Source organism: Mirounga angustirostris, unplaced genomic scaffold, assembly GCF_029215605.1.
Source record: "Mirounga angustirostris isolate CCGP_5_RB_7025 unplaced genomic scaffold, mMirAng1.0.hap1 SCAF_7, whole genome shotgun sequence".
NCBI lineage: Eukaryota > Metazoa > Chordata > Mammalia > Carnivora > Phocidae > Mirounga > Mirounga angustirostris.
This window is the reverse complement of record NW_026991715.1, coordinates 29,708,134-29,734,645: the sequence shown is the minus strand read 5'-3', so window position 1 is coordinate 29,734,645 and position 26,512 is coordinate 29,708,134. Positions and strand designations below refer to the sequence as shown.

The window sequence follows — 26,512 nt, the reverse complement described above, 5'->3', positions numbered from 1 at the left end:
ATGAGACCTCCGTCACAGGTGCACATCACTCAGGGCAGATCAGTTTCAGGAAAATCCGTTAGAAAGTTGAGGATCTGGAAATGAATGAAACCTCTCTGGACAATATGCCTTGCAGGGCTCTTGGGAACCCCAGGGTATACATACTTGAGTCTGGTTGGGACAAGGAAGAGGTCCAGGAGCACACTGATAGCCATGCCCACTCACTGGGGCTCACCAACAGCCACCGCGGGGATCCTTCTCCCAGGCTGGTTTTCTTGAAGGACAGTCGGGAAGTGTCTTACCTCCTGGGCTGGGGAAGGTTGGAGGGTTACAGTCCTTGGTCTTATGTTTGGCTCTTTGAGAACTCGTGATCAGGAACAGTTTGCTTTTTCCCCTCAAACTTGAATAATGTGCACACATCTAGAAAGCAAAGACCCTTAATTAAGAGACATTTAATTGGTCTAAGTTTATGAAAACAGTTGTTGTAGATGATCACTCCACAGTGAAGTTTTGCCTTTGAGTAGCTCTGTTTTGAGATTGCAAAGTGATGAAATGACAACTAACACTCTTGGTAGAGCTCTGGGACTTCCCAGAGCCTGCAGCTCCTACTTTGAGAACGGCCGAAGACCAGGGGTGTTGTAGTTGCCTGTTTTCTGCAGGATGGTGGGCAGGGCCCGGGAGCCACCTCCCTGTTAGAACAGCCCAGATTCCTTGGGTGTCTGCCTGTGCGGGCCTCCTAGTGACTCTTGTATTTGTGCAAGAAGAAGCAGGGGGGAAGTCAGCAAGGCCGCCAGCGCCGACAGCACCACCGAGGGGACGCCGGCTGACGGCTTCACGGTCCTCTCCACCAAGAGCCTCTTCCTCGGCCAGAAGGTAGGCAGACGCGCGGCCTCGGTTGGCTCACGGCCCTGGGACAGATGGGTGGAGGCTACCTCTGCTGCGGGAAGGCCCCGGGATTCCCGGAGGCCGCTCCTGGCCTGGTGGGTGCGGGTGGAGGAGTGGGCAGCTGGGGCTGGCGGGGTGGCCTCAGGGAGGGCCTCAGGGAGGGCTGCAGCAGGAGCGCTGGGGGAGGCTGTCTCAGCGGGGGGGATGAGGAGATAGTGCTAAGCAGAGGGAAGGCCGCTCCTAGACCGGGGGGGGGGGGGGGGGGGGGGGGCCTGGACAGCCTGGGGTTGGTCTGCGGAAGGAGCTGCTAATGTGGGACCAACGGGTCATCAGGTAGCCCCAGCCAGAAAAACAGCCCGAAGTCAAAGCTGGGTCTCGGAAAAAGAAAGGTCTAGCAGGCAGCCCGCTCGCTGCGGTGGGCCCTGCAGGCAGAGCCTCTGATCGGGGGCGGGATTGTTTCTAGACGTCCTTAGGTAATGGGTACACTGAGCCACCTCTCGACTCCTCAAGCCAATCTTTTGTTTGTTTTAACCGTGGGCACTGTATTTTCAGCCATCCCAGTGATGCAGCTTTGCCAGGACGCCATGGTTTTGTAAAAGATGATTCACTTTTGTTCAAAATAAAAATGATGCAAAGGCTTTTAAGACCTGAGAGTGAGAGTTAATTAATATTTCTCTATTGACACCAAAAAAAGGGGGGGGGGGGTTTGGAGAGAGAGGGAATTCCACTTCTCTTAATTTTTTAATCCTCCATGAAAGAAAATGAAAGGCATGAATTTGACCTTCTGTGTAAATTGCTTTGTTCCTAAACAACTTGGTTCTGAAGCTGCATCATTTTTACAACCTCACTGTCAATTTTCTTTCGCATCTCAAGTGACACAGCCCTCCTGCTCCTGCCTTGCAAACGCTCCTTCTCCCCTTCCCCCTCCTTCCTGTCCTGATTGCACTCAGGCTCTCATGATGCAATTCCTCTGGTGGACCCTGTGTTCCAGCAAATCACCATCGCAGCTGACATTTTATAACCATTATCTGTATTTTGTATGCATTTTTCAAAGGAAAAAAAAAATCAGCGCTTGTCATCTTAAGGTCTGGGGTTTTGAAAGTTTTCGTTGAAGGTATTTTTGATTTATTTAAAAAGATGTCAACTCAGCAGTGAAGGCAACCACCTGGGTCTACTTTCACACCCTTTAACATGTCCTTTGGGTCATATATCGGACATTAAGGTGAACCGTCGTCCCAGTTGCTGTGGTGTGGACTCAAGTGTGAACCCCCGTGCTGCTCAGGAGCGGCTCCGGTGTGCTTTAGATCCCCGGTGCAGACCACCCGCCCGGCTCGCAAGCCTGCCGAGCAGGTAGAGCAGTTCAGTCCCTCCCGCTGTCCCCACCGTCCCTCAGCACTTCCCTGCCCTGACCCTGGCCTCTCCCTTCCCTGTGTGGTTCTTGCTACCCCCTGCCGACCACCCCAAAGCCAGCCTCCTTTCCGAACGCCTCACACCCCCTTACTGGCCGAAGTCAGGTATTTTCAGAGTAGCCGCACTCAGCCACACCGATGTCCACGTGCAGACGGATGCCCTCGTTGATCTTGAGCCTGGGGTTTTGTCCGGGCTCTGCTGCATGGGAGCCCTGGAGGGGAGGTGGCACAGGCCGCACATAGCGGGCCAGTTCCTCTGCAACCGAGCAGCACCCTCTTCCCCGCCACGTGGGGTGCACCTGGTCTCAGGTCCGGCTGCCACAGGGACAACAGCCCCAGAAAGTACAAACCAGCCAGTTCTGATGGGACTCCATTCAGGGGTGGGGAGACCAGAAAGCTCTAGAGAAGTATTGATATCTATCATAACCTACAGGAGCATCATTTAGCATTCTTCAAGAAACAGGAACACGGAAGTAGTAGACTTGACAGAGAAACTCATGTGCCCATTACCGATGTCCTGGCTTTGGAAGGGAGCTTCTGGGAGGACATGTTGAGCTGAACCCGGGGTAAAATGGCCAGCTGTCAGGGAGCTGAGTGCAGACCCAGACCAGCCACCTGCTTTCCCATGTCACCCAGTTAGATGTCATCCGGGAGAACAGGCACTGAGCTTCCACGCGGTTGCGCTCTGCATTATGTGTGCTTCCGGATTAATGACCCGAGGTTCGCACATCCAGGACGACGTAGCCCCAAATCCGGGACTGCACATGCCCTTGAGCAAGGGAAACCATATCTCCCTTCAGGTCAGCCGGGGCCCCAGCGTCAGAAAGCAGTGTGTCAGCAGCCCTTCCAGGATCCCTGGGCCCCTGAGGGGTGACATGCAGCAAGTGTTGTTCTTCGGGAGCATTACTTGCACGCAGTACTTTCTGGCCCTTGATGGGCTATTACCGTGGGGTGAAAGTCATGGCATATAATGCAAAAAGGGCAAGAGTCCTAACACTGACGTGACTTTTCCCGCAAAGCACATTTTAAAATGTCATTCTTACAGACGATAGTTTTGACTTAGATTTTTGGAAATGTCCTAAAAAACGTACCTGAGAAGGAAGACTGGATAGTACCTGGTATTCTCTGAATCTGGTTTTCCCATCTGTGGCCGTGAAACCGATGCTTGAATCTTGCAAGCAAGCGACGGTGGAGAAAGGTGATACGGTGCCTTGCACGGCCCTGCCAGGCCTGGTTGCTAAGCTACTCGCAGGAGAAGCCGGCCCAGGGCTGAGGAGTCTGGGATTTCATTATTGTTGATGATCAAGTCTCAGGAGTAATAATCGTCCTCATGACTCTGCTTTTACTCAGTGTTCACACACATTGTTGTTGAATTGTTTTCAAAAAGCAGACAGTGCTGTGAATCTGAATCCACCAAATGTTTTTGCTTTGTGGTTCAACAGAGATTCACAGCTTCCTTTCAGAGATTTAAAAACCTGATTCTTCCAATGTGTACTTCTATAAATCTGGGTCAGTGGCAGTAAATGATTTCAGGCTTTCTGGGTAGGGTCAGTATTATTTGAAGGAGTAGGGAAGGCAGCATGAGAAGGCTGTGAGTGAGTCCCCACATCCCCAGACTGTCAGGATCTGAGCTGCAGCTTGTAGGCCGCGGAAGGCAGGGGTGGGGTACCGTGGGTTTTCTCCCTCACAGACACACACACCTGACTCCCAGGGGCTGCAGCACTGTAAGGAGAGAGGGAGCGATTAAAGCAGCAGTGAGGAGGGAAGGGTCGATGCCCTCTTTCTACCCTACGGCTGACGATTGGTGTCTGAGACGCATGAACAGTGCTGGCTCAGCTCCTGGGCCTCCAACAGTGCCCACCTGTGTCCTTGTCTTTCCCACCAGATGCCACCATCAGACCTGAGGCCTTTGGGAGAATTGAAGCTGGGGATGTGTGCAGGGTGGGCAGCAGGGCACAGATAAAGGAGCCCCTTCATCCCGGGGGCTGGGCAGGCATGGGCTGCAGAGAAAACCTGGTTCGCCATCAGGGGCTACAAACAGTTTTATGGAACATCTCACCCTTTCTGTCTACCTTGGTTGAAGTGGACTTTGGGGACAGGAAGAGAGTGACATTTTATAGGGCTAGCACAAGGAAATACAGCTGGTCAGTCTTCTCCCTTCCTTGTCCATCATGAGGACATGAGAGACACCAAAATTGGACAATTACAGGCTAGATCCAACATGTCACTCAGCTACTGTTTATCAAATACTTTTATTTCCTAAAATTGAGTTTTTAACAATATATATAAAAAAATAGGATTCCTGTAGCCAAGTGGGTCATGTCAAGGCACAGCCCATACACAGTCCATCTAGTAGTTCCAAACCACAGCTCCTTCCCTCTCACTGGCAAGCTGCCTCCCGACCTGCCGGGAGTGGTGGGGGCCCGCCTTCCAGGAGGCCGGGTTTTCCCTGAGCCACCTCAGGTCTAAGCCAGGCCAAGGGCCCAGGTCCTGAGCTCTGGCATTTCCGTTAGCCCTACTTTAAGAGAAGGGAGATGTTCATTTCACCTCAGAGTTGTTGGGATGTTTGACATTCAAGTCCAGCTCTGTTTGTGTGCCTATAGCAACCTGAGCACCACCTCAGGCATCGTGTGGCGCTCAGGGCTAAGAGACAGCCCACGCTCCGCCTTCCAGGAGCTTCTAGTAATGAGTTCACTCATGAGTAGAGAACAAGGGCTAACATGGATGTAACCACTAGAGGGAAGATGTGGGGCATAATAGATGGAGACACTGGCTGTAGCTGAGATTAATCAGGGCCCAGAAGTGGAAGGGTCTTGCAGGACACTTGGCTAAGTCCCCTGCTTCCAGTTCCATAGCCATGTAGGACCCCCTTCTGCTCTGTAATTGGCAGTCCCCCTTGGTCACTCTCAACAGTGGCCAGCAATCTTCAGATATTTTAAATTCCCCATACTGGGATTTAAAACTTAGTTTTCTGTCATTTCCAATGATAAGACAAAGGAGTAGTGACCTTATTCAAATTCTGAAATCATCAGTGACACCGCGCCCGCCCCCGCCCCCCGCCTCCCGCCTCCCAGAGAATCAGATTCAATATGAGAATATGCACAGAGCCCGGAAATCTTGCTCCCCGGGCCCCCTGCTCTATCCTTCGCTGCAGACAGCCACGTGGTCCCTGGGGTGGAGTGGCTGGGACTTCCTAGGACTGGCTGTCTTTCCTGGTCCTACCAGGCAGGTTTGTGTGTAGCCACGGGACCGCAGGATCCTTGTCAGACCTCTGCGCACATGGCCTATTTGTATGTCATGCTCACGGGGTTTCTTCTCCTATCCAGGGGGAGCTATGGCCTTTGTTCTTGACCATTTCACTGTTGGCTTCTGTCCACTGGCCTGCCTGCCCAAGCCAAGCTGGTTACCCATGTGTCTCTCCAAAGTGCCTGCAGCAGTTTGTCCTCTGCCCTCCCCACCCATTCCTCTCCCGGACATACACACATAATAATCCCCCCACCCCAAACACATGCTTTATAGTCCAGAGGTGGTTTTTAAAAAATATTTCGATGTATTTAACCGCAGCAAAACTGTTCTGCGGCTCAGGCCCTCAGCCTGAGGACTTGTGCTGAGCCTGGTGCACAGCGAACATAGGTGGAAAAGCAAGAGTAAGATGTGGTGGAGAGTGAGACAGTACTTGGTTAGCCGGGAGTTCTCCTGGCTGGTGGTAGTGGCCCCCCAAGGTGCAGTGTTCTGGGCTTCCAAGAGTGGGGCACCTCTTGTCAGGAAGGTGAGGAGTCCAGAGGGAACTGGGAATTCTCCAAGGAACTTGTTCTGTTTGCAACCACTCCCTCACTTCAGCAAAGCCATGAAGCTCCCCCCACCCCCCCCCAGTTTCTCCAGAGATCCCATTCCCCAGGCAGAGTCAGAGACTGTCTTCTGGGGTCTTCTCTGCTAGCTGAATCAAAGCCCATGGAAATAGCTGGTTTTCCAATGAGGCACTTGCAAATATAAGTTCAGAAGCATCTATACTGTTGGGGGAAAAAATAGTGTGAATTTTAGGGATTTGAACATGTATATTTTTAAACAAACAAGAAAGGAAACTCGTAGATCCCTTAAAAATATACTAATCCATACCACACCAAGTCAAGTGTTGCTTTCCCTTTTTTTTTCCTTTCCCTTCCTCCCTCAACAACCTCCTGCTACTTCACAGTGTAGGGTTTTGGGGTGGGTTTTTTGTGGGGGGAGGCAGGGAGTATTAGCTTAATTTGAGTTTTTATAAACAGCATTTGCTTAAAGTTAGATGCAAAGATGCAATACTTACATGATACCATAGTCAAACCCTTTACCTTGTCCTGAATCCTGACCGTTCCTTTGCCTTCCTGGAGCGCCCCTCCCCCTTCAGTCTGTGCCCAACCACACCCCTTCTCCCTGAATGCAGCACTTAGCGCCCTCGCCCTGATGCTGGTCTCTTCTCTGCCTCTATCCCAGCCCCAGAGTCTGTAGTGCCAGCAGCCCCACTGTGTGGGGTCCCCCCAGTGGGCTTCCTCCAGCTTCGGGGATGTTGGTGGCCCCTAAACCACCCTGCAGTGCTGGGAACCGGACCCCAGGAAGTCCCCGTGGAGAAAACTTCTTCCTCTCCCACCTTCCAGCTCTAACTAGAAATGGAGCCCACTGCCCTGTGGCAGGGTCTGGCTGAGTCTTTCCCCAGCCCAGCGTATGACCAGATTCATTTCCCCACGTGCTTGCTCAGAGGATGAGTTTTGGTTTAAGCGGGTCCATTTTTTTGAGAATCTCCTGAGTGCTTCTGGGAATGAGAAATGTGGGTTTATATTTCTGGTGCTCATAGAGTGTCAGGTTTTCTGTTTGGTTTTGTTTTCAACAAAACATTTGGCCCCAGAAATTCAGTGCCTTGGAGCCAAGTTGCCAAGGGCCTCCCTGCCAAGTGTCTGCACCCGGCCCTCTCGTCTGAGCGCGCGCCTGGACAAAGGCTCCTGCCCTGCTGGGCCCTGCGGCTGCGGGCCACTCTTCCAGTCTCCGTCGCAGTTGGTCCCGGGCGCCAGCTCCTCTGGGGTCTGCTTGGGCATTGCTCTTCGCTGCAGCTGTGAGGAATTCATGTCACTGAAGGATAAGCATCTTCACTGAGAGCGCACGAGCGCGAGAGCGCGAGCACTTTGCTGCAGGCATTTGTACCTAAGAACAGGAAGGGAAAGGGTAGGACCCGGGACGGTAGTCCTGGGCCGGCTAATTCTTCTTACCCCTCTGACAGCTGAATCTAGAATTCAGGGCTCCTCTCAGCCAGAGGGTTGCCATAGCAATGGGAGAACTGTGAGGAGGGAGCACATTCGGTGGCTCTCCAGAAAGAGCCAGTTGGTTTCGTGCTCATGGAACTGGGGGAAATCCTCGACCCAGTGGGGCCCCCAACAAAGTGTAACACTTGAGACACCGGCGCACTCGAGAGCTGCTCTTTCTCTCCCTGGCTCTCACCAGAACTTCAGCATCACATGACTAATAGGCATGCAAAATTAGATGTTCCTAAGCAACAGACCACCTCGCTCTCGGCCCCCTCTGCGCAGGGCAGCGGAGCCAGCCGGCCAGGAGTCAGGGTGAGGGGAACAGCCTTAAAGACCCATGGCCCCTTGGAGGACAACAGCAGAGCTGCTAGGGCTTTCCCAGACGAGCTAGGACTTGTGTACCATCCCGGGGCTCGAAGAGGAGGTCACATATACCGCCCCCACCCCAGCAGTGAGTACTCTGATTCTGGGTCCCGCTAGCAGCTGTACTTCGTTTCTTCAAAGGGGAGTGGACCCGCCGGTCCACATGGCTTACGCCTCCCTTTTGCTCCAAGCCTCACCCAGCAGGTCCTGGACCCTCAGCCTAGCTTGCTTCCTTCCAGCATCCTGAGCAGCACTCGAGTCTTGTCTGAGACGGATTCGTTTAGCCAGCGACTCCCCATTCCCCTGTGTGCCCAGTGCACCTGGAGTGTCCACTGCCCTTCATCTGTATCCCAAGGCACACTTCTCTGTGACTTCCCGGCTGTCCTGTTATTTCCCACCTCATGCTTTTCTTTTCAGCTGAACCTTATTCACAGTGAAATCAGTAATTTAGCCGGCTTTGAGGTGGAGGCCATAATCAATCCTACCAATGCTGACATTGACCTTAAAGATGACCTAGGTAATTGGGGATGGGGTTTGGCACCACCAGCTGTCAGATGATAAGTTATGGGACCCAGAATTTAGGCTCCTCATCTTCTCAAACTTCAGGTGGGCAAGCCAAATTCCCAAATCCGAGATGGACATTTGAGGGTAAACCCTGAATGTTTACCCACTCCGAGCTATTTCAAATGGAAATGTCTGATGATGTTTCATTAAGTACAATTGGCTACTTTCCCCTTGATTGTCAATATATTGCCATCTAAATTCTCTTCCATAGTGATCATACTGACTGCTGGTTACTTGGGAGGGATTTTTTAAAAATGTGTTTGTTTTTTTTTTTAGAACTGAAAAATCTCAGGTTGCTACAAAATGATAGTTTCTCCATTTAAGCCTTAATTAGAAATGACAAAGCTTGAACGCACTTGAAAAGACAATTAAACTGCATCAGTATATCGTCCTGAATCCACCAGCAAATTGGTTTCCCCCAAATTTACCACCTACTCAGTATTTTCTACGACCAAAAACAGTATATGACTGTATGCCTACTTTATGAATTATTTGATTATTAGAGGATGATACTAAACAGAAGGGCAACATCTCTTTCTGAGTGAGTTCCTACAGAGGAAAACTCTGCCCCAGAGCCATGGTGTCTCCACGGCTCAGGGCAAGCGAAGAGGTACCCCTCAGGTGTCCCAGTCTGTGGCTTGATGTTTGCACAGAGGAACTGTCAGCTCAGGGGCTCAGTGAAGGCTCCTGTCCTCTTAGCTGTGAGCCTTGCCAGGAGCAGCAGATGAGCAGATGCCCACTGGGGCAGCCTCCTGCCTGATGCTGACCTAGGTATGTTTTGAAAGCCTTTCTTTCGTTCCCACCTTTGGCTACCTTTGTCAGGTGGCAGCATCTCTTACTGGCAGAGATGCTCATTCTAGAGCCTGGGCCCAACCCTCACAAATTTGGTATAATTGTGGGCTGGAAACAAGGGAACAGGGACTCAAGAATGCCCTGCCCGAACTCATTTTCCACCCATATACTTTCTTTATACAGATGTTTTCTTTAAAAAAAAAAAAAAAAGGCCACAAGCTAGAAAAAGCAGGGATCGTATCCAAAGTACATTTTATATGTAAAATACATGAAAATAAGATCGACTCGAATAAATGGCAGACCTGGAAAAATATTTTTACACGTTGAAGGGGACGATAAAGGCAGTTCTCTATGCACACATACTGTTTTCTTGGTTTTCAAGAGATGTCCCTCGAAGACAGACAAAACGATGCGTGTCCCAAGACTAAAACTGCAGCTCTGAAAGCTGCGGCCGACAAAATGGAGAAACTTGTCGTTGTGGTTGGCCTGATAGTCCACATTTTTTTTAAAACAGATGCCATGTTTTTAGTAGTCTTCTCAGCGGGGTACCAGTTTTGTAGGCTTTTGCGAAGTGAAATGGGGCATTCGTTGTTTTGTTATTTCTTTTAATCTTTGGAAATGATCTCATGTGTGTGTTTCTCTTTTTTTGGACATGTCATTCAAATGTTTAATTTAAACATGTCACATTTGATATTCCTCCTCCTCCTCCTCCTCCTCCTCACCCCCATCCACATGTGCGCACACTTCGTGGACTGATTGCCCCTTGGGCTCGTGTGTTGGAATCGACCAGGTAGGCCAGCCCTGCCGTTGGGCATTAGTAAATGTGCCTGTGCGTGGGTCTCGGGCCAACACGGTTGATACACATTTGTTTACCTGTTATAGTTGCAAGTTGTACAGGCTGACATTGCCTCGATCGACAGTGATGCTGTCGTTCACCCGACAAACACTGACTTCTACACCGGTGGTGAAGTAGGTAATGCCTAGCCGGGTGCTGCCGAGTGTGTGTGTGCATGGTCAGTCGGCCGCCGCAGACAGCTTGATCCTTTGACAGCTATGCAGGGCTGCATTCATTTCACACTTCCAGCTGTCCTGACCTTCCCAAGGCCTCCTGTCCCTGGGCTGTTAACACGAGAAACCACAGCTAGCTGTCAGCCAGGGTGCATCACGCAGCTCCCAGGTGGGGCACACTTCTGGTTTGGAAACTGGTTCGGCAACGTCATTTCGGCATTTGCTTCACGAGGCACGGCTTTGTTGGAGTCTGGGTTCACCCTCGATTTCAGCTGCGAGGGGGATGCAGCCAGGTGGGCCGAGTGGCTTCCAAGACCACCTCGGTGCTGTCTGTGGACCAGGCACACAGGGATGCCCGGGCACAGGTCTCTGCTCCCCCGCCCCCGGCCCCCGCCCCCACTTCGGTGTCACAAGCACGCTTCCCTGAAGATGGCCTTAAAGCCTCAGGGGCACGCTGAGAACACACTGGGCTTCTCAGACCTTAGCTGCACAGAAGTCATCTCATTCTGGTGTGGGATCCCTAGACGATCCTAGACCCAGAAGGCCCCTTCCTGTTCACTTGGCTTGTGGCGCTCACCAGCGGAGCGTGGGTGGGGGAGACACAGGGCAGACTTGCTGCATGAATGGCAGGGAGCGCCCTGCTTGAAGAATACGCTGCCGGGCTTCCGTGACCAGGGGGCCGGTCCGGATGTTTTGGCAAAAAGGCACAGGGTTAGAGCTAGGTGGCAGGGGCTTGAATCCCAGCCTTGCCGTTTACCAGTTATGAGGGCTGGACGAGTAACTTAACTCCTCAGTGCCTCGGTTTCCCTATCGATGAAAGAGTGATCATGATGAGAATGACGTTCTTATAAGCAAAGCACCTTGTTTTGTGCCTGCCCCATGATGGGTACTTCCTGCCTGGTCTCACCCTCACGTGCATCTAGGATTTTACCAGTAGGTGTGCCTGTCCCGAGAGCAGCACTCTGGCTGTAGATTTGAACACCACGTCCTAACGCAGTGCCCTTTCTAATACAGGGCAAAAGTGAAGTCAGCCTGGAGGCTGAGGCTCCCGGGATTTTCCTGAGTGTCCCAGACACTGGAAGCACAAACAGTGTAGCCATCTGTCCGGCTCTGTTTAGTGTCACTGGCAAAGCCTGCCGTTCCCAGTCCGCCCTAGCCACCGCGATTTGGGCTGATTGCTCTCCTGGGCATTTTGGATCTCGGACGTGGATGGAAAAGACACACTGGCCGGGAAGTTGGGACTCGCTAAGGCGTCCCGGCCAAAATGAAATCAGGCTGTAGGCAATTAAAATAAACTCCACTTTCACAAGATCTTGGAGGAGTTTAAGAGCTCCTAAGTCAGGCAGCTTAAGAGAAAGATACTCCCTTTCTTAACCAAATGAAAACTCGATGGGAGGGAAGTACTTATTTGGAGGAAAATAAACAGAACGGCAAAGGGCTTATCTTTCTGCCAGGAGTGACTAAGGCCTGGGTTCACCCTGCCATCCAGGACTTGGGATGAAATGGAAATGAGCAAGCTCCCAGGGCAAAAGTATCTCCCCTAGGCCCAAGCAGAAGGGAAAGGGACTTTCTTTACTGGGGAAGGTGTGTGTTCAGCAGGATTCGAGGTGCCCGGGGGTAGAACTGGAGGCTTTGAGATGGGGGCAGGAGCCAGTTTTGGGGTAACGACCTAGTCCTTCCAGAACCACAATCACAACTGGTCTCGGAATTGTGACAGTGCTAATCCTTTGCCCTGTGATGTGCTTGCCCTCCCCTCCCCCCCCCGCCCCACTGAGATGTACAGGGGAGGCATGATTAGCCTCGGTGACCTGGCCGTCACCTGGCTCCGAGAGCTTGCCCAAGGTCACGTGTCACATCAGTCGCGGATGCTGTCACAGCTGGAAAGGAACCTCAGCCGGTCCAGACAGCTTTACTGGCCGAGGAGGACCCCAAATGACTGTGCCGGAACCCAGGTCTTCCAAAGCTCACCTCAGTGCTTTTTCTCAGTGAACCAGTCCAGACTAGTACTGAACCCACCTATCTTTTACATTTTCCAAAACAATGACAAACCAGATTCCTCCGTGGTCTCAATTGGTGCTAGCTCCCACTTGGATGTGTGAGAGGGGAAAAGAGGAAGCTAGGACATTTCTCCCACTGGGTGTGAAATTCCTGAGACCCGAGACTGCTGGAAGAAGGAATGCCAGTGCAGGAATGCTTAGCCCCGTGATTAACTCTTACCCATCACAGTTCTTTCTAACAGTGAAATAGACCACAGGCTTAGCCTGACATTTGTCCAAGCCTAAATTTTCGCTTAGGCTGTTTTGAACACTGATACTTATGCCTGCTTTCTAAGCATGAAATAATGTTCTTGTTCTCATGGGAGTAACACATGTTTATGCTTGGGGGCAAAGAAGCCAATTGCTTTACGATTAACCCTGAAGTGGAGCCTAAAAAGCAAGAGTCTTCCATGATGAGTGTTGACAATACAGTTGAAATGGGCCTGTTTCTTGTTACAAAGTACACGTGTGTCTACATGAACATGTGCATACATATGTGTGTGTAGGGGTCCCGTCCTGATCGCGGTGATTGCCTGCAACCTAGGGTTCAATTTTTAAGTTGGGAAATGCATTGAGTGTATTTTAACTTGCAAGTTTCACTTCTAATTAAAGCAAGATTTAATTACAAGTAAAAATTTTAAAGTAAACACTCTTCCTAAGATGAAACACCTTTAATGCTACATCAGCCCATTTTCTTAATACCGTATGCTTTAGAAAGGAGTTGGCAGTATTAATACAGTACTGATTTTATTTTGCCTTCCAAATTTCTCAGTTTGCCCCCAAAGAGCATGTCTGGTAGAGAATGCAGACCTAACATAGCTCCTCATAGAGCAGACTTGTTTCCCTCCCTTGAGCTTGAGAACCGGTCAGCAGGGAAGGCCAGGTGTGGTGGGTAGCAGTGTTTGGGACCCAGCAGATTCAGACTTAAAGGTTCATTTTTCTCAGTTGCATGATCTTCCGAGTGAACCCGCAATTGGGCCTCACTCGCCTGGGTCGTATCCTTCAAGTCTGCACTTCCTGCAGCATGGAGGTGGCCATGGGGCCCGACCCTGCTCCCTCACGCCCATTCAGCCACCCTTTGTGATGCTGGTCTTTGTCAGGAATGTGCAGCAGATGCCACAGTGCTTAGAAGTCTCTGGAGTGGACGTATTTTTCCCTCCTGATTCCTGTGCCATTTAAAGCGTCCGTGACTGCTTTCTAAGACAGGCGAAGGCGTGAGGGTAGAGAGTCTCGGCTAATGAGGGATGCTGGCTCCCTCCCAAAGCATCCCACGCGAATCTCTCCCCAAAAAGCTGGGCCTCCTCCCAGACATCTGAGGGCTCCCCATGGGTGACGGCCTGCTGGTCATGTGCATTCACACACCCCAGACTTGCTGCCAGTCAGTGCCTGCCGTTCACCCTGGTGCTGATGGGTGACCGTGCCCAGGCCGTGTGTGCTTCCCTCCCGATACTTCCTGGGGTTAGTTCGCTCCTCCAGAGCCAGTCTGCCAGGTTCCTCTACGATAAATGGACCTAGTCACGAAAGCGTGAATAACCCAAAGAGAATCTGGGCCGGTGCACTCCGATGCGCCCTGACACATACCGCAATGTGCCAAGTGCAGCTTAGAATTTTCCAAGATAAACGGTGAATCTTAAGGGGAGTATTTTATCCTCTTGTGAGGAAAAGTACTTTAAAATGTGCAAAACTGATGAATCAGAGCTTAAGGAAGACTGAGACCCCATTTTGGCCAAACCTGAGAGGGTGAGGACGTCACTGGTTTGGAATGCGGTTGGCTGCGCCACGCGGGGCCTGTAAGCAGCACGTGACATGGAGGTTGGTCATCTCGTGTGGGCAGTCGGCTTTCACAGCAGGAACTGACCACTCAGCAGGACCCCTACCTCGAGAAAAGGGGCTGCCTACCTCCACTGGATTTAATCTTGAAAATCGGGCCCCGAACAGGCGGTCACCTTCCTTTCGTGCTGTACAAGCTCGCCTTTAAGCTCTGCTTCTGATGTTGCCTTCCTTTACCTAAAGTGATTCTGAGTCATTAGTGTGATGAAGGAAATACTGTCTGAGGCCTTTTTTTTTTTGTATTCAATATGACGCCAAAGCTGCAAAATAGGAACGAAGCATGGTAATAATGCTGGTCCAGAGGTGGCCAAATTTGTATGCTTCTTCTGGGCCTGCTGCCAAGAGCAGACCTGGCTTCCTAATGGGAGCACGCTCTGCTTCCCCTACAGCCTCCGTACTCAGGGGTTCTCTCCGGAGACAGAGAAGGAAGTCTAGGGGAGGCCTAAGCCTCTGAAGCCAACACCACTGGTTTCTCACAGCAATGAGAAGCATGCAGGCCAGGCATGCTTGCAAGCAACAGGTGTGTCCCATGTCCCTCACATCTCTGGCCTATCTCGGGTTACTCCGAGTCACCCCCAAATGTGAGACAGCAAAGACTGCTCAGTGGCAATTGGCCAGTTGGATCCTTTCTAAATGTCACTTAGATGACTTAACCAAGGCTTAGTTCGTGTTTTGCAGCCGTATGGAAATTTAGCTGGTCAGATCATTGGAAGTCTGTAATCACCTGACATGCTAAGTGTCTGTCTGTGCCCCGAGACGCAAGAGTGGCCGTCTGACCTCACCCTGTCCTTGTCTAGGAAACACGCTGGAGAAGAAAGGTGGCAAGGAGTTTGTGGAAGCTGTTCTGGAGCTCCGAAAAAAGAACGGGCCCTTGGAAGTCGCTGGAGGTAAGCTGGGGGAGGGCGTGCCTCGTGCGGCATCAGGAGAACCGGGTCGTGAGGCATCTTGGGAGTTGAGAGGTGCATGGCCACGCACACCTGTGTCCGAGCTAGAGCCACAGGGAAGCCCATCCGCTTTACGACGTGGACTTACCACATGCAGATTGTCAGGGGGAGCTTAAGGGTTGTGCAAACTGCCCTTCCACTTTCTTTATTGCTCAAAAGAGCTCTTGAATGTTTGATGTCTAGACCTCTCATTTTAAGGAATTACAGCAGCCAGGAGTTTGGCAAAGCTAAGAGTCGAGACTTGTCGATAGTGATACTGAGCCATCTGCGGAAGTGCTGGGGAAACATGCAAATGAATCCTTTTCATTCAGCCATCTGTGTTTTTAATGGGAAAAATCGAAGTAGGCATTCACCTTTCCTGATACCAGGGGATAAGAAAATGACTTGGAATCTGATGTAGGGAGAAAGATGGCTAAGAGCTAGAGGCAGGTCCTTCTTCCGCTGCTGGCCTGGATTTTGAAATGTGAGGTGGTCAGAGGGGTATGGTCTCAGGGTAGAGGGCGTTTCCAAGCCCTTCTGGGTATTGCCACCGAAGTCCCATATGGAACAAGGGAGGACCCTGCATTATTAATTAACCACCCAGGGGCTCCTGGCCTCTTCTCAACCCCTTCCTGGCCCCTCTCTGTGCCAGCCCAGACCCTCGGTGACCCTCGGATGGAGCTGTGACGAGAGTCCTGGTGCTGCCACGCACCCAAATCAGCTGGTGACACCTGAGCCTCAGCTGAGGCAAACCCATCACATTTAGCATGGCTGAAGACACACTTGCCTGTTTTATTAACTCATTTTGTTCTTGATATCAGCATCTGTTTTACAAGATGTTTTAAAATACTTCTAAACATAGAAAGGTTGTATAAAACACAGCCCTGCTCCACTGTCCCGAAGATGATCCCTGTCAGGATGTTTCCTTCCAGTCTTTTCCCATGTGTCGTTCGGCCGTGACTTTGCCCACGGACAGACCAGTGCACAAACCCCCCGGTCTCCCGTTGCCAGAGGTCAGCACTTCATCCCAGAGTTCTCCAGTCGGGGAGCAGAGCCGGGACTCCAACTCAGACCCTTGTCTTGGCTCAGAGCTGTTGCTACCGCCCCGTGAGAAACCGCCCACGAATCACGCTCTCCCCATCCCCACTGGCGTCACAACCTTGACAGGCCTACCCCTGAGGACGGTTGTCCCTCAGCAGACAGGCTCAGCACACAAACAACAGCGGTGGTGTAGAGACCTCGGGCTCTTGTGCAGAAACAGAGCAGGCAGCGCTCACCACACCTGTGGACCCACAACCACCCGCTCCGCAGTGCATCTTGGGGGACAGGGGTCACGGAACCTGCTCTGGGAGACCCCGCACTGACGTGTCACCCTTGCCGGGGGCAGCACATTGGAGGCCAGGCTCTTTGGAGCTAATGAGGGGCAGAGCCTGAGGGCGAAAGCTGGCTGTGGGGTGGACATGGAAAGTTAGACAAAGCAGCTCTTCCAGGACCAGAGACCAGTAGTGTCGTGAAAGAACAGTTTAATTCTGTCCACACCAAGGGGGATCGGGGGAGAAGGGCACCGGAACTCTGTCAGTCATGTTGCTTAGTGGTTCAGGAAACGGAGCTGCTTTCCTGATAGGTTTATTCTGAACTGTGCCCGGGGTGGGGGGATTTATAGATACGTCCTCATTACCTGTACTTGAGTCCACTGGAGGAATGGGGCTTGGAGGCCCCAAAAGGCAAACCTGAGGCTGCCAACGTTGTGACATACTCAGTCAAGTGAGGTGGTTCAGGCTCTGCCTCTGGGAGGGTACAGAGAGAGCTCGCTGTCCTCTTGGCTAACATTCCTGGTGGTGATGCATCCTGATGCCAACTTCCCAAGGGTGGGCCTTGGCCCAGTGTCTCCCCGAAGACGACTAGCTGGGGAGCAGTCCCCCGGAGGCGTCTGTGTTGGGCATCTGGTGCCGTGTGCGCTGCAGAGGGACGGAACTCACTGTTTGTCTCATCCCCTCCAGCTGCTGTCAGCGCGGGCCACGGCCTGCCTGCCAAGTTTGTGATCCACTGTAACAGTCCGGTCTGGGGTGCAGACAAGTGTGAGGAACTTCTGGAAAAGACGGTGAAGAACTGCTTGGCCCTGGCCGACGATAAGAAGCTCAAGTCCATCGCGTTCCCATCCATTGGCAGTGGCAGGTAAGGACACACGGCTTGTGATGTCATTACCGGATGTACTGATCTGCATATGTGGCCCATAATCGTGGAGCTCTGGCTGGTACGAGGTCCGCTGAGGCTGTCCTCAGGCCACCTGATGCGTCGAGAAGATAGGGAATAATACAAACATGAAGCAATGGTGAACAGCAATTGAAGGGACACAGTGAGACAGGAAGCCTGAGGCCAATAGAAATTTCTGGCGTGACAGCAAATGTCAGCACGGGAAGGGGCCTCAGGGTGTGCTGGGACCATCAGAGATGGTGGCTGAGAGAGTGAGCCTTGCAGGACACTAAGACTCAGATGTGGGGTGAGTGGGGAGGACAGGGCAGGTGTGAAGGCTGGGATGCTCGTGACGAGAGCACCCTCCCACAGCCACACCATTCTCTGCCTCTCGCCTTTGTTCTCCCAAGCGTCCTTGCCCTCCCCCAAATGTGCGTGCTCCACCTCTGTCTCCCTGTCCTGCTATCGAGCTCAGGAGGGGTGGGCCTGAGTGGGCACTTAAGTAACCGTGAAACAGGGCTGGGCCCAGCCTACCTCCCAGCCCTGAACTATCCACGGTAGGCTCTGGGTGTGCGCTAGGAGAAATTAAAGGAGCTCTGAGAAGGGAGAGGGCTTTGGGAGCTCCATGGCATGCTGAAGAGGCCGTGCCCCACCGCCCATCCCATCACGGGGTCGTCCCAGAAGACTCGCTGTCTGGATTGGGCACCGAAGCCAAGGGAAACGGGCCTGCAGAGGCTGCTGTGTGGACATCTTGGGCCTGACAGAGGCCACAACCCCGGGCTCTGTCTTAGCCGTGGCTGCACCTGGGGCATCCCATCCGGACTGTGCGCCTCCCTGGGTCTCCGCCATCGGCCCCTCCCAGTGCCTCAGAACGGCAGGGCTGTGGGACGAGACCACACCGACTTCCCTGGGCCCGCAGGCTGTGCCGGGGAGCCTGAGTATGGATCCTCAAACCCCTTCCTCACCTTTCTAGAAAGCTCCTCCTTTCAAAGCACTCCTCTTCCCGCCCATGAGGAGGACAGAGTGGAGTTTGCTATTTCCATCTCGGGCAAGCTTTGTAATGGTGCCGTCATCCCGCACGCTGCCATCACCGAGGTTTCACACCTCGCTAGCCCTGGGCAGGTGTCCTGTCCCCTCAGCCTGGGGCGCACAGCTGCCGTAGGGCTGGCAGGACTTCCCCAAGGACGGATATGGGAGGAGAGCTGTGGCTAGAGCCTCCATGTCTGCCCACCTCCAGCAGCCGCAGGCCCTCCCAGGCTGCACGGGCCTCCCCTCCCCTGCCCTGGTCCTGTAGTTCCGAGCAGCCCTGGCATCCGGTACCAGGTCCTCCCTGGAGAGAAGGGCCCTCCGTCCTCTGTGCAGTGCGCTGCGTCCTCGGGCTTCCTAGCAAAACGCAGCCGGAGCACCCAAGCCGCCGTGTCCCCACAGTATGTGTGGGGGCAGAGGAACCCGCAAGGGAGAAGTGCAAGCTCCCGCCAGCCCCCTGCCCTGTGGACGCGGAGTGCCACTCTACCGCCGAAGTCAGGGGCGTCCAGAGCTATGTGATGCCCCACTCGTCGGAGAGTTGCCCACACTTGCACCACTATGCTTTTTCCTTCGCTTTCTTTTGCCAAAAGCCTATGTTGAACGTGACTGTAAACCACTTTTAAATGCCTCTTAAAAGCTAACAGAGATAGAGCATTGGAAGCCCCTCGGTGGGCGGTCAGAGCACGTGGCAGAGGCAGAAGCGAGTGTCCTAAGGAGTCCACAAGCACCCCGCAGCTTGAACGTTCCCCAGAACCAGGGAGATGAGTAATAGGTGCCAGAGACCATTCAAAACCATTTTTGACAAAGCGCTTGTGAACCAGAGTGTAAGTAGCCAGCTTCCTGCTTCTCCCACCTCCCATAAAAGGTCTGTTCTTCGGCACCGCCCTGCTGTGTGACCTTGGCTAAATGAGTTAGCCTCTCTGACCCTGGCCTGCCTTATCAGGGAGCAAGGCTCTGGGGACGGCCCTTCCTCACAGATGGCTCCGAGGCTCAATTAGTGCTTCGGATGCACTTTGATCTCCTCTGATGAAAGGTGCTTCTGAAGAAAGAAGCAACAGGAGCCTTTATTGGAGGCAATAATTTCATATTCTTTCATATGGGTAGTGGGAAACTTTTAATTGAAGCATAAAAGTAATTCTCTACATTTTTCACAGAGTAAAAAGTTTTTAAAAACAATCAATTGAACGCTTTTAAGAGGCCAGAATGCCAAAGGCAAGCACGCGTGCTCAGCCCCCAGCCCCACATCTGTCGGGCAGACCTGGCCCCACGGAGCGGTGTAGACAGCCGCCCTGTCTTTCATGAGCAGAGATTGGGATTACACCAGAGCCGGCCCGTAAATCACGGTGGGTTTTAGGAGGGGAAATAAAACAGCTTGTTTGTGGCATCCAGTGTCTCTGGCATAAAAGTCCCATTGGAATTAAAACAGTATAAATGCAAACATGTTGGTAAAGAGCAGTGGGAACACTTTCTCTCTGCCCAGGCCGGCCTCGAGGAAGCCACCTCTGGCATCTGGACCTCCTGTCTGTGGGCACTGCGGTCACGGTATTTATGGATACCCCCACTCCGTCAGCTCTGTTTGACGTTCGGGGGCGACCCGTCTCTGGAGGGGTAGTATAAAGGGAATAAGTACTTTGGGGCTTTGATTAAACTCTGCTTAGATTTATGAGCTTAAAAGAACCGCCAGGTTTTTTTTTCAAGCTTCCATTTATGGGTATTGCTTGAATCCAGGTACTGTGCTAAGCCCCCAGTCTGCGTTATTGCCCACTGGCATTAATTCTACTCAAAGTAAAAACGAACGAACAAAAAACAAAAACAAACCAAAAAATATGGAAGCTGAGAAGGGTTAACTCACTCACCTGAGGTGCCACAGCTTGGACTGGGTAGAGCCAGAATTTGAGGGGAAGTCCTTGGCATCTGTGCTGGTGAAATGAGGCACATGGAACCCCTTCCTTCTGTCCCCATTGGTCAACAGACCCCTTTTGCCCTCCAGCAGATGATCGCCCCACTGCTTGAGCACTCTCTGTAGGAGTGGATTTTAGGGAACCTTGGAAACCCCAACTTGGAATTCCCTGACCTCGCCCTCAGCCTCCCTCCACCCTGGAGTGAGAGAAGTAACAGGCCACAGTGGGTTATGCTCCCTGGCCCGTCCGCATGCCGTCCAGAACTACAGCCCACTGCTCTCCCCTGCTGGCCCACTCTTAACCTCTGGAGAGAGTGGCCTTCAGGTGGGGCAGCTTGACACAGGCAGTTACTCAAAGCCACACAGAACATGGCAAAGTGGAAAGGCCCAGTAGCACAGTGTGAGGGATACCTAATCCTAGCAGCAAAGTGACCACCCGGGGGCACGCGTTCCCAGCATCACCCTACGTTCCATGCCCTCCAGCCCTACCCTCTCCAAGACCGCCAAGACAGACAGGTGGACCGATCTAGCATGGAAACCCAAGTCCATCTAGAATCCACCTTTAATCCCACCCTGCCTTCCAAGGCAAGCTCCCAGACTGACTCGTCCAGAAAGTCTGCCTGCACTTTTCCATCTCCCAGGACATAGCCTCTCCCCACAGGATTCTCCACGGTCCCTCATCAGCCAGTTCAACACTGCTCCTGGCCTGGAGTCCTTCCTGTGTGCCTGCCAGCCCCACACAGGAGCTCCCCAATAACAGGGGTGCTTGGTGGTGCCCCATCCAAGGTGGGGGCTCAGCAGTGCTGGAGGAACCCTCTTCTCTGATGTGGCCCTGGTGAGCCCAGAACCCCTGCCATCCCAGTGGAATGGAAAGACAACCAATATGGAGCCCCCTGACCATCCTGACCAGGCTGACCCAAAGGGCGCCAGATCAAGAAAGCCCCTGTGGTCCCCTGGCACCCATCTGAGGGAGCTGAGGCCCAAGGCACTTGGGAAGGGCTGTCCCAGACAACTGGAATGACTTCAGGGGAAGCTCGACATCTCCTTAGTCTGCTCGAAGTCGAAGACACTGGCTGCAGAGAAACTTAAGGCACAGGCTGGACCCACAGCCCCTAACAGGCCCCATAGCGCCCAAGGGGGGATAGGAGGGACACCCACCTGTTGGGGGCAGCAGCGTCCTTGGCATCACCGCCCCGTGTACCCTTGAAGTACCTCTAATGCATGGAGAGGCTAACGCCCCTGCCCCAGGGCCGCTGGGATTCAAACCCCAACCTGATGCTAGAACAGAAGCCCCAACCCCCTCTTGCTCTGCTGTGTCTTGGGGGGCGGGGGGGTCTCTGGTCTTCAGAAGATGGACAAAGTGACGGTCACAGGGGCAACAGGCCGGAGCTGGGGGAGGAGGGCCCAAAGACTGGCCAAGCAGGGAGGGCCATTCAGGGCGGCTGCAGCGAAGCAACCAGCAGGGGACCCAAGCAGCCAGGAAGCCGGGAGAGGAGCAAGACCCCACGGGCCACTGGTGCTCCTGGAGCTGGCCCATGCTGCACCAGGGCCCCCGCGTCTCCCTGCCACACTGGGCGTGCCGGCAGGAGTGGCTGACAGCCCTCCAGAGCGACTAGGCCTCGCACACCGGCCAGCAGCTTTCCGGGGGCCGGAGCCCGCACGGTCGGCCCAGGGAAGGTGCAGAGGCCAGCGCGGTCACGGGGCCTGGGAGGAAGGCGGTTTCCCACCACGTGAGCCTTCTCGAAGACCCTGCAAGACTGCCTGCCGGATAGATACCGTGACCGATGAGGACGCCGGATCCCGCTCACCACTCCCAGCCTCCTGGCACAGTAGGTGCGTGGGCTCCCCACCCCACTTCCCCGGCCGGGCAGCAAGCTGCAGAGGCAGGGCCTGACCTCACACCCTGTGTGGCTCCACGGCCCGAGCCCCAAAAGGCCCTGCTGCTCCGCCCAGGCCACTGCGTGCCCCGCAGCCACCCCTGACGTGAGGACACCGCTCCGTTTTGCTACGAACACTTGGAACTGCGGCTCCGCGAATCCACTTGGCAGCCCTGACAACATAAGGAAAGCTGTACCTTCCCCAGTCCTTCCCGGCGGCCTGTGTGGTCCGGAGCAGCCGCGCTCCCGTGGCTGGTGTTCTGGAGGCCGTGGCTGCCTAGGACAGAGGGCTGGGCTTGTTAAGGGGAGGCGTTCCTGGAAACATGAGACTCACTCGTGCCCGGCAGTGAGCTTCAAAGAGGACACCAGCCCTTGCCCCGTCAGCCATGGGGCCCGCAAGGTTCGGATACTGCAGGCCTGACACCTCGGGCCCCTGCCTCTCTGCCCCGCTTACAGGTTCTTTTTTTTTTTTTTTTTTTTAAGATTTTATTTATTCATTTGAAAGAGCACAAGCAAGGGGAGCAGCAGGCGGAGGGAGAGGGAGAAGCAAGCTCCCCGATGAGCAGGGAGCCCGATGCGGGGCTCGATCCCAGGACCCCGGGATCGTGACCTGAGCCGAAGGCAGACGCTTAACCGACTGAGCCACCCAGGTGCCCCCGCTTACGGGTTCTTAACCGTGGGGCCCACCCTGTGAGCTCAGATTAGGAAGCCCATGCCGGCTCCATGGGAACAGTGGTATTCTCAGGTGTTCCCTCGACCTGCTGAATCGGACTCGCCAGGTGGAGCCCAGCACCCTGCATGGGGACAAGCCCTCTGTGATCCTGACAGAAAACTGACAACGGTTGACGTAGAGGGACGGGAAAGAACCTTCCCTCACTGGCCATCACACACCCCTTTTCAGGAGTGCGAAGCAGAGGGGCATGGAAAGCTAGAGGAGGAGGTCTGTGTCAGAAAGTGCTGGAGTCTGGCAGCAGTGACAGGCGTGCTCTTGGTCAGCAAGGGCAGAGGGGCCGGAGTGTCTGCATGGACTGCGGGTGAGGGCAGCCGACAGAGCCGGGCCCCGGGGCCAGCCGCAGTGCAGGTGCAGGAGGAGGTGGGCGCGACCATCCGGCCGCTCGACAGACTGCAGGGAAATTCTACGGGTCCTCACCTGAGGCCAGCTCACCCTGCGGGTGCGACGCACACACGGACGGAAGGGCGCCCTCGCTGCGGGGAGCTGGGCTTCCAGGGCTGAGACCGACCCCTCGCGGCCCCGCCCAGCCCCGCACCAGCCAGGCCACGTCCACACACGAAGCTCCGCATGGTCCAGAAGCCCCCAGCGTGCCCTTGGCTGGAGCCCCGGCTACTTCCCGTCCTGCTGCAGCTTCGACGAGCTCCGCAGTCCTGCAGACCGGGCCACCGGCTGCCTCCTCCCCAGGCTTTTCCCAGCAGAGATGAAACGAGGGGCCGTGATGTGGAGCCCCTTTGGGCAGCAGCTGAACTTACAGCAGGAAAATAAATATTTGCTCTTTGTGAGAGCCCTTATTCCAGTGACCCCATGACCCTGTCTCTGCACAAAATCTGGCCCTGGTCCCATTCTCAGGAGTGGGACTGGGTGAAGGGCAGCCCCTACGCCCTTATGTGCCCACAGTGGGTATGAGTTGGACTCCCCACAGCACTCACAGGAACATCCTCACTGCAGAGGCCTCCCCCCACAAAAAAAATGGAAGATCAAGTTTACGTCCTCCAGCACTCGCCACCACGTGCCTTGTTCCGGACAGCCTGTCCTGCGAAGACTGTCAGGTGTGGCAAGGACAGCTGCTTCCCCAAACGGGCTTGCAGATCTGAGAGGGGACGGGTGGGGGAGGGGAATGCCTTGCCTTGTGGGTCCCACTGGTCCCCACTCATGGTCTCCACCACCCTCCATCCGCTCCCGCCTGCTGGTCATTCTCCCTCCTCTGGTGGTAGACCCGGCACCCAGGGTGGGCTCCAGAGGAATCTGGGCCTCACGGCACCGTGCGGGCTGGCACGCGTGTCCAGCTCTTCCTTCAGCCTCAGTCAGGCTCCGCGTGGGCGGGCTTGCGTGTGCGGGCAGCCCTGTGGGAGCGGCGCCTCTGTGACGGATCCTTCACACCCCACTGTGGCCCACAGGCCACTCTGCACAAGCCGGGCACATGCCCTGGGTGACATCCCTTGTCTGCTAAGAACGAGCTTCACTTGCGAAGCATCCAGAAGTTACTGGGGATCCGTGTTCCAGCTGGGCGAAGCCCTGTTTGATGCAAAGTGGGTCACCAGAGTGGTTTTCACCTGGGGCTCTGAGCTGCTGGGTCCCGACAACAGCGGAGTAAGTGTGGCTCTCGCCAGGGGAGCCAGCGAAGGTAGTTCAAAACTCCCAGGCACTGAGTGAGGAAGGCTCAGAGGGTTAAAGGAGACCCCGCACCGTACGCACTTGAAAACCTCTCACCTAGGGGCAGGTATCCCAGCTGAAGGAGAGGTGCAGCCTTGCCCCGTCATGGGAACAGTGGGTTGGCCCAGCGGGTTGGCCCAGCACCTGGGCTGCCAACAGGGCCCAGGCTCGGGGTTCGAAGGCTGTAGACCTGCCAGTGAAAAAAGAAATCCCCAAGAAAACGGGCCCCAGACTCCCACCCGAGTATCGGTCGGGAAGGATCTGAATCCAGGGCCACTGGCTCCACAGCCCACATTATTTCTGCCAGACGAGGCAAGCTGCTCTGTTCCTGCCACTGTCCCGGGTCACCTGGGTCCTGCACCTGCAGGGTTGACCAGGAACAGCCTCAGGCACACTTGAGAGTAAGTGGTGTCAGTCTCTCTTGACCTCATTTGAGATTCTTGAGAATTCTGCGCACCTACCCCTGCTGCCATCACCACCTGACATTCATTTTAAGTGGAAATAGGTGTGAATTCATAGCCATTTGGCCTGGAGACTCGGATGCTGTCCCTCGAGATGCAGAGCCCCCTTGGCCAGGAGTTGTTCCCTGCACCCGCAGCTCCCCTGGGCCCTGGCCTTTGGACGGTGCGAGCTGGTGTGTTCTGGGATGCACGCCAGGCCAGCAGCCCCAGCACTGTGAAGTCTCAGGCCCACGTGAGGGGTGTAACCTTTCTACCTGTGTGCATGAAGAACAGCACCGCCCCGCCCCCGCCCCCGCTGCCCCTGGAGAAGCCCTGCCTCCAGCCGTCCCGGGGAGTGAGACCCACAGCTGTGCGTCCCCGTGCCAGTCACAGTGATGCTGGGAGGGGAAACCTAGGAGCTCCAGCCACCCTTGGGAGACTTAATGCCTGAAACGCAGATCCTGCCTGTCTGCTGGTTGCATGTCCCCTTTCTCTGAGGGCACCTAGAGCATTCTCCACGTCCTAGCTCTCTGCCCACTTGTTGTTCCCTGGTGTGGCAGGCGCTGGCCTTTCTCATGCCTTTGTATGAGCAGCCATAGGAAGCCCCCGGGGTGGGCCATTGAGGCAACATGAGGCAAAGCACAACACCCGGCCTTGGGGGCCTCCGGGAGGGAAGGAGGGCGGCAGGGCCGTGGCCGCAGTGGTCTCTCTGGTTGCTGAGCACTTTTCTCTCCTGCAGGAATGGTTTTCCAAAACAGACGGCAGCTCAGCTGATCCTGAAGGCCATCTCCAGTTACTTCGTGTCAACAATGTCCTCTTCCATCAAAACGGTGTATTTCGTGCTTTTTGACAGCGAGAGTATAGGCATCTACGTACAGGAAATGGCCAAGCTGGACGCCAACTAGGCTGAGGAACTACAGAGCCAGCCTGCACCGTGCCCCCGCCTCCAATCTGAAAGAAAGAAAGAAAAATCCCCTTCACTCCTGTTGGGAGGCGGGACCCTTTCATTTCCAATTTTGCTCATCTAGGGAAAATAAGGTTTTGGTTTCCAGTTTAATTGTTTTTGACCTTCTAAAATGTTTTTACGTTAGCACTGATAGTTGGCATTACTGTTGTTAAGCACTGTGTTCCAGACCGTGTCTGACTTTAGTGTAACCTAGGAGATTTTATAGTTTTATTTTAATGAAATCCTGCTTGACGCAGAACAGCGGGGAGAGCAGTGTCTTCTATGTGTGGCCGAATCCAGGAAGCCTGTTTTGTAACCGTGTGTCGTGGTGCTTTATTGTACACCCAGTGGCGTTCTTTTTACTATAATGTTTTTTTTTTTCCTCAAGAAGAAAAATCATGAATTTGCAGCAGACTTAATTTTTGTTTACTTTTTGTCTTAATGATGGATTTGAAAATGAAAGATTTAAAAGGCAGAACAGAATCTGTTGTCCTTAATTATATTTGCAATTTGGAATTTGTGTGAATTGATTTAGTAAAATGTTAAACTGCTGTTGTGACTGGCGTGTTTTAACTTACTGTGCCCTTGAGCCCTAGGTGGGCTCCTCTCATCACAGGATGTGGGGGGGGGCTGGGGCAGGGCAGCCGCCCACCCCCCACCCCCCTGAAACACCACCGGGCCA

At 53.9% G+C, this 26,512-nt stretch overlaps 1 protein-coding gene across 1 annotated transcript; it reads left to right on the top strand.

Moving 5' to 3' along the window:
* Positions 1 to 26,382, top strand: LOC123854208 (core histone macro-H2A.1). Its single transcript, XM_064595651.1, has 6 exons — positions 1 to 18; positions 676 to 852; positions 8,327 to 8,426; positions 14,937 to 15,026; positions 17,063 to 17,237; positions 25,624 to 26,382. Exons 1-6 carry the CDS (start codon positions 1 to 3, stop codon positions 25,787 to 25,789), a joined length of 726 nt encoding a protein of 241 aa, XP_064451721.1. The 3' UTR covers positions 25,790 to 26,382.
* The last annotated feature ends 130 nt before the right edge of the window (positions 26,383 to 26,512 follow it).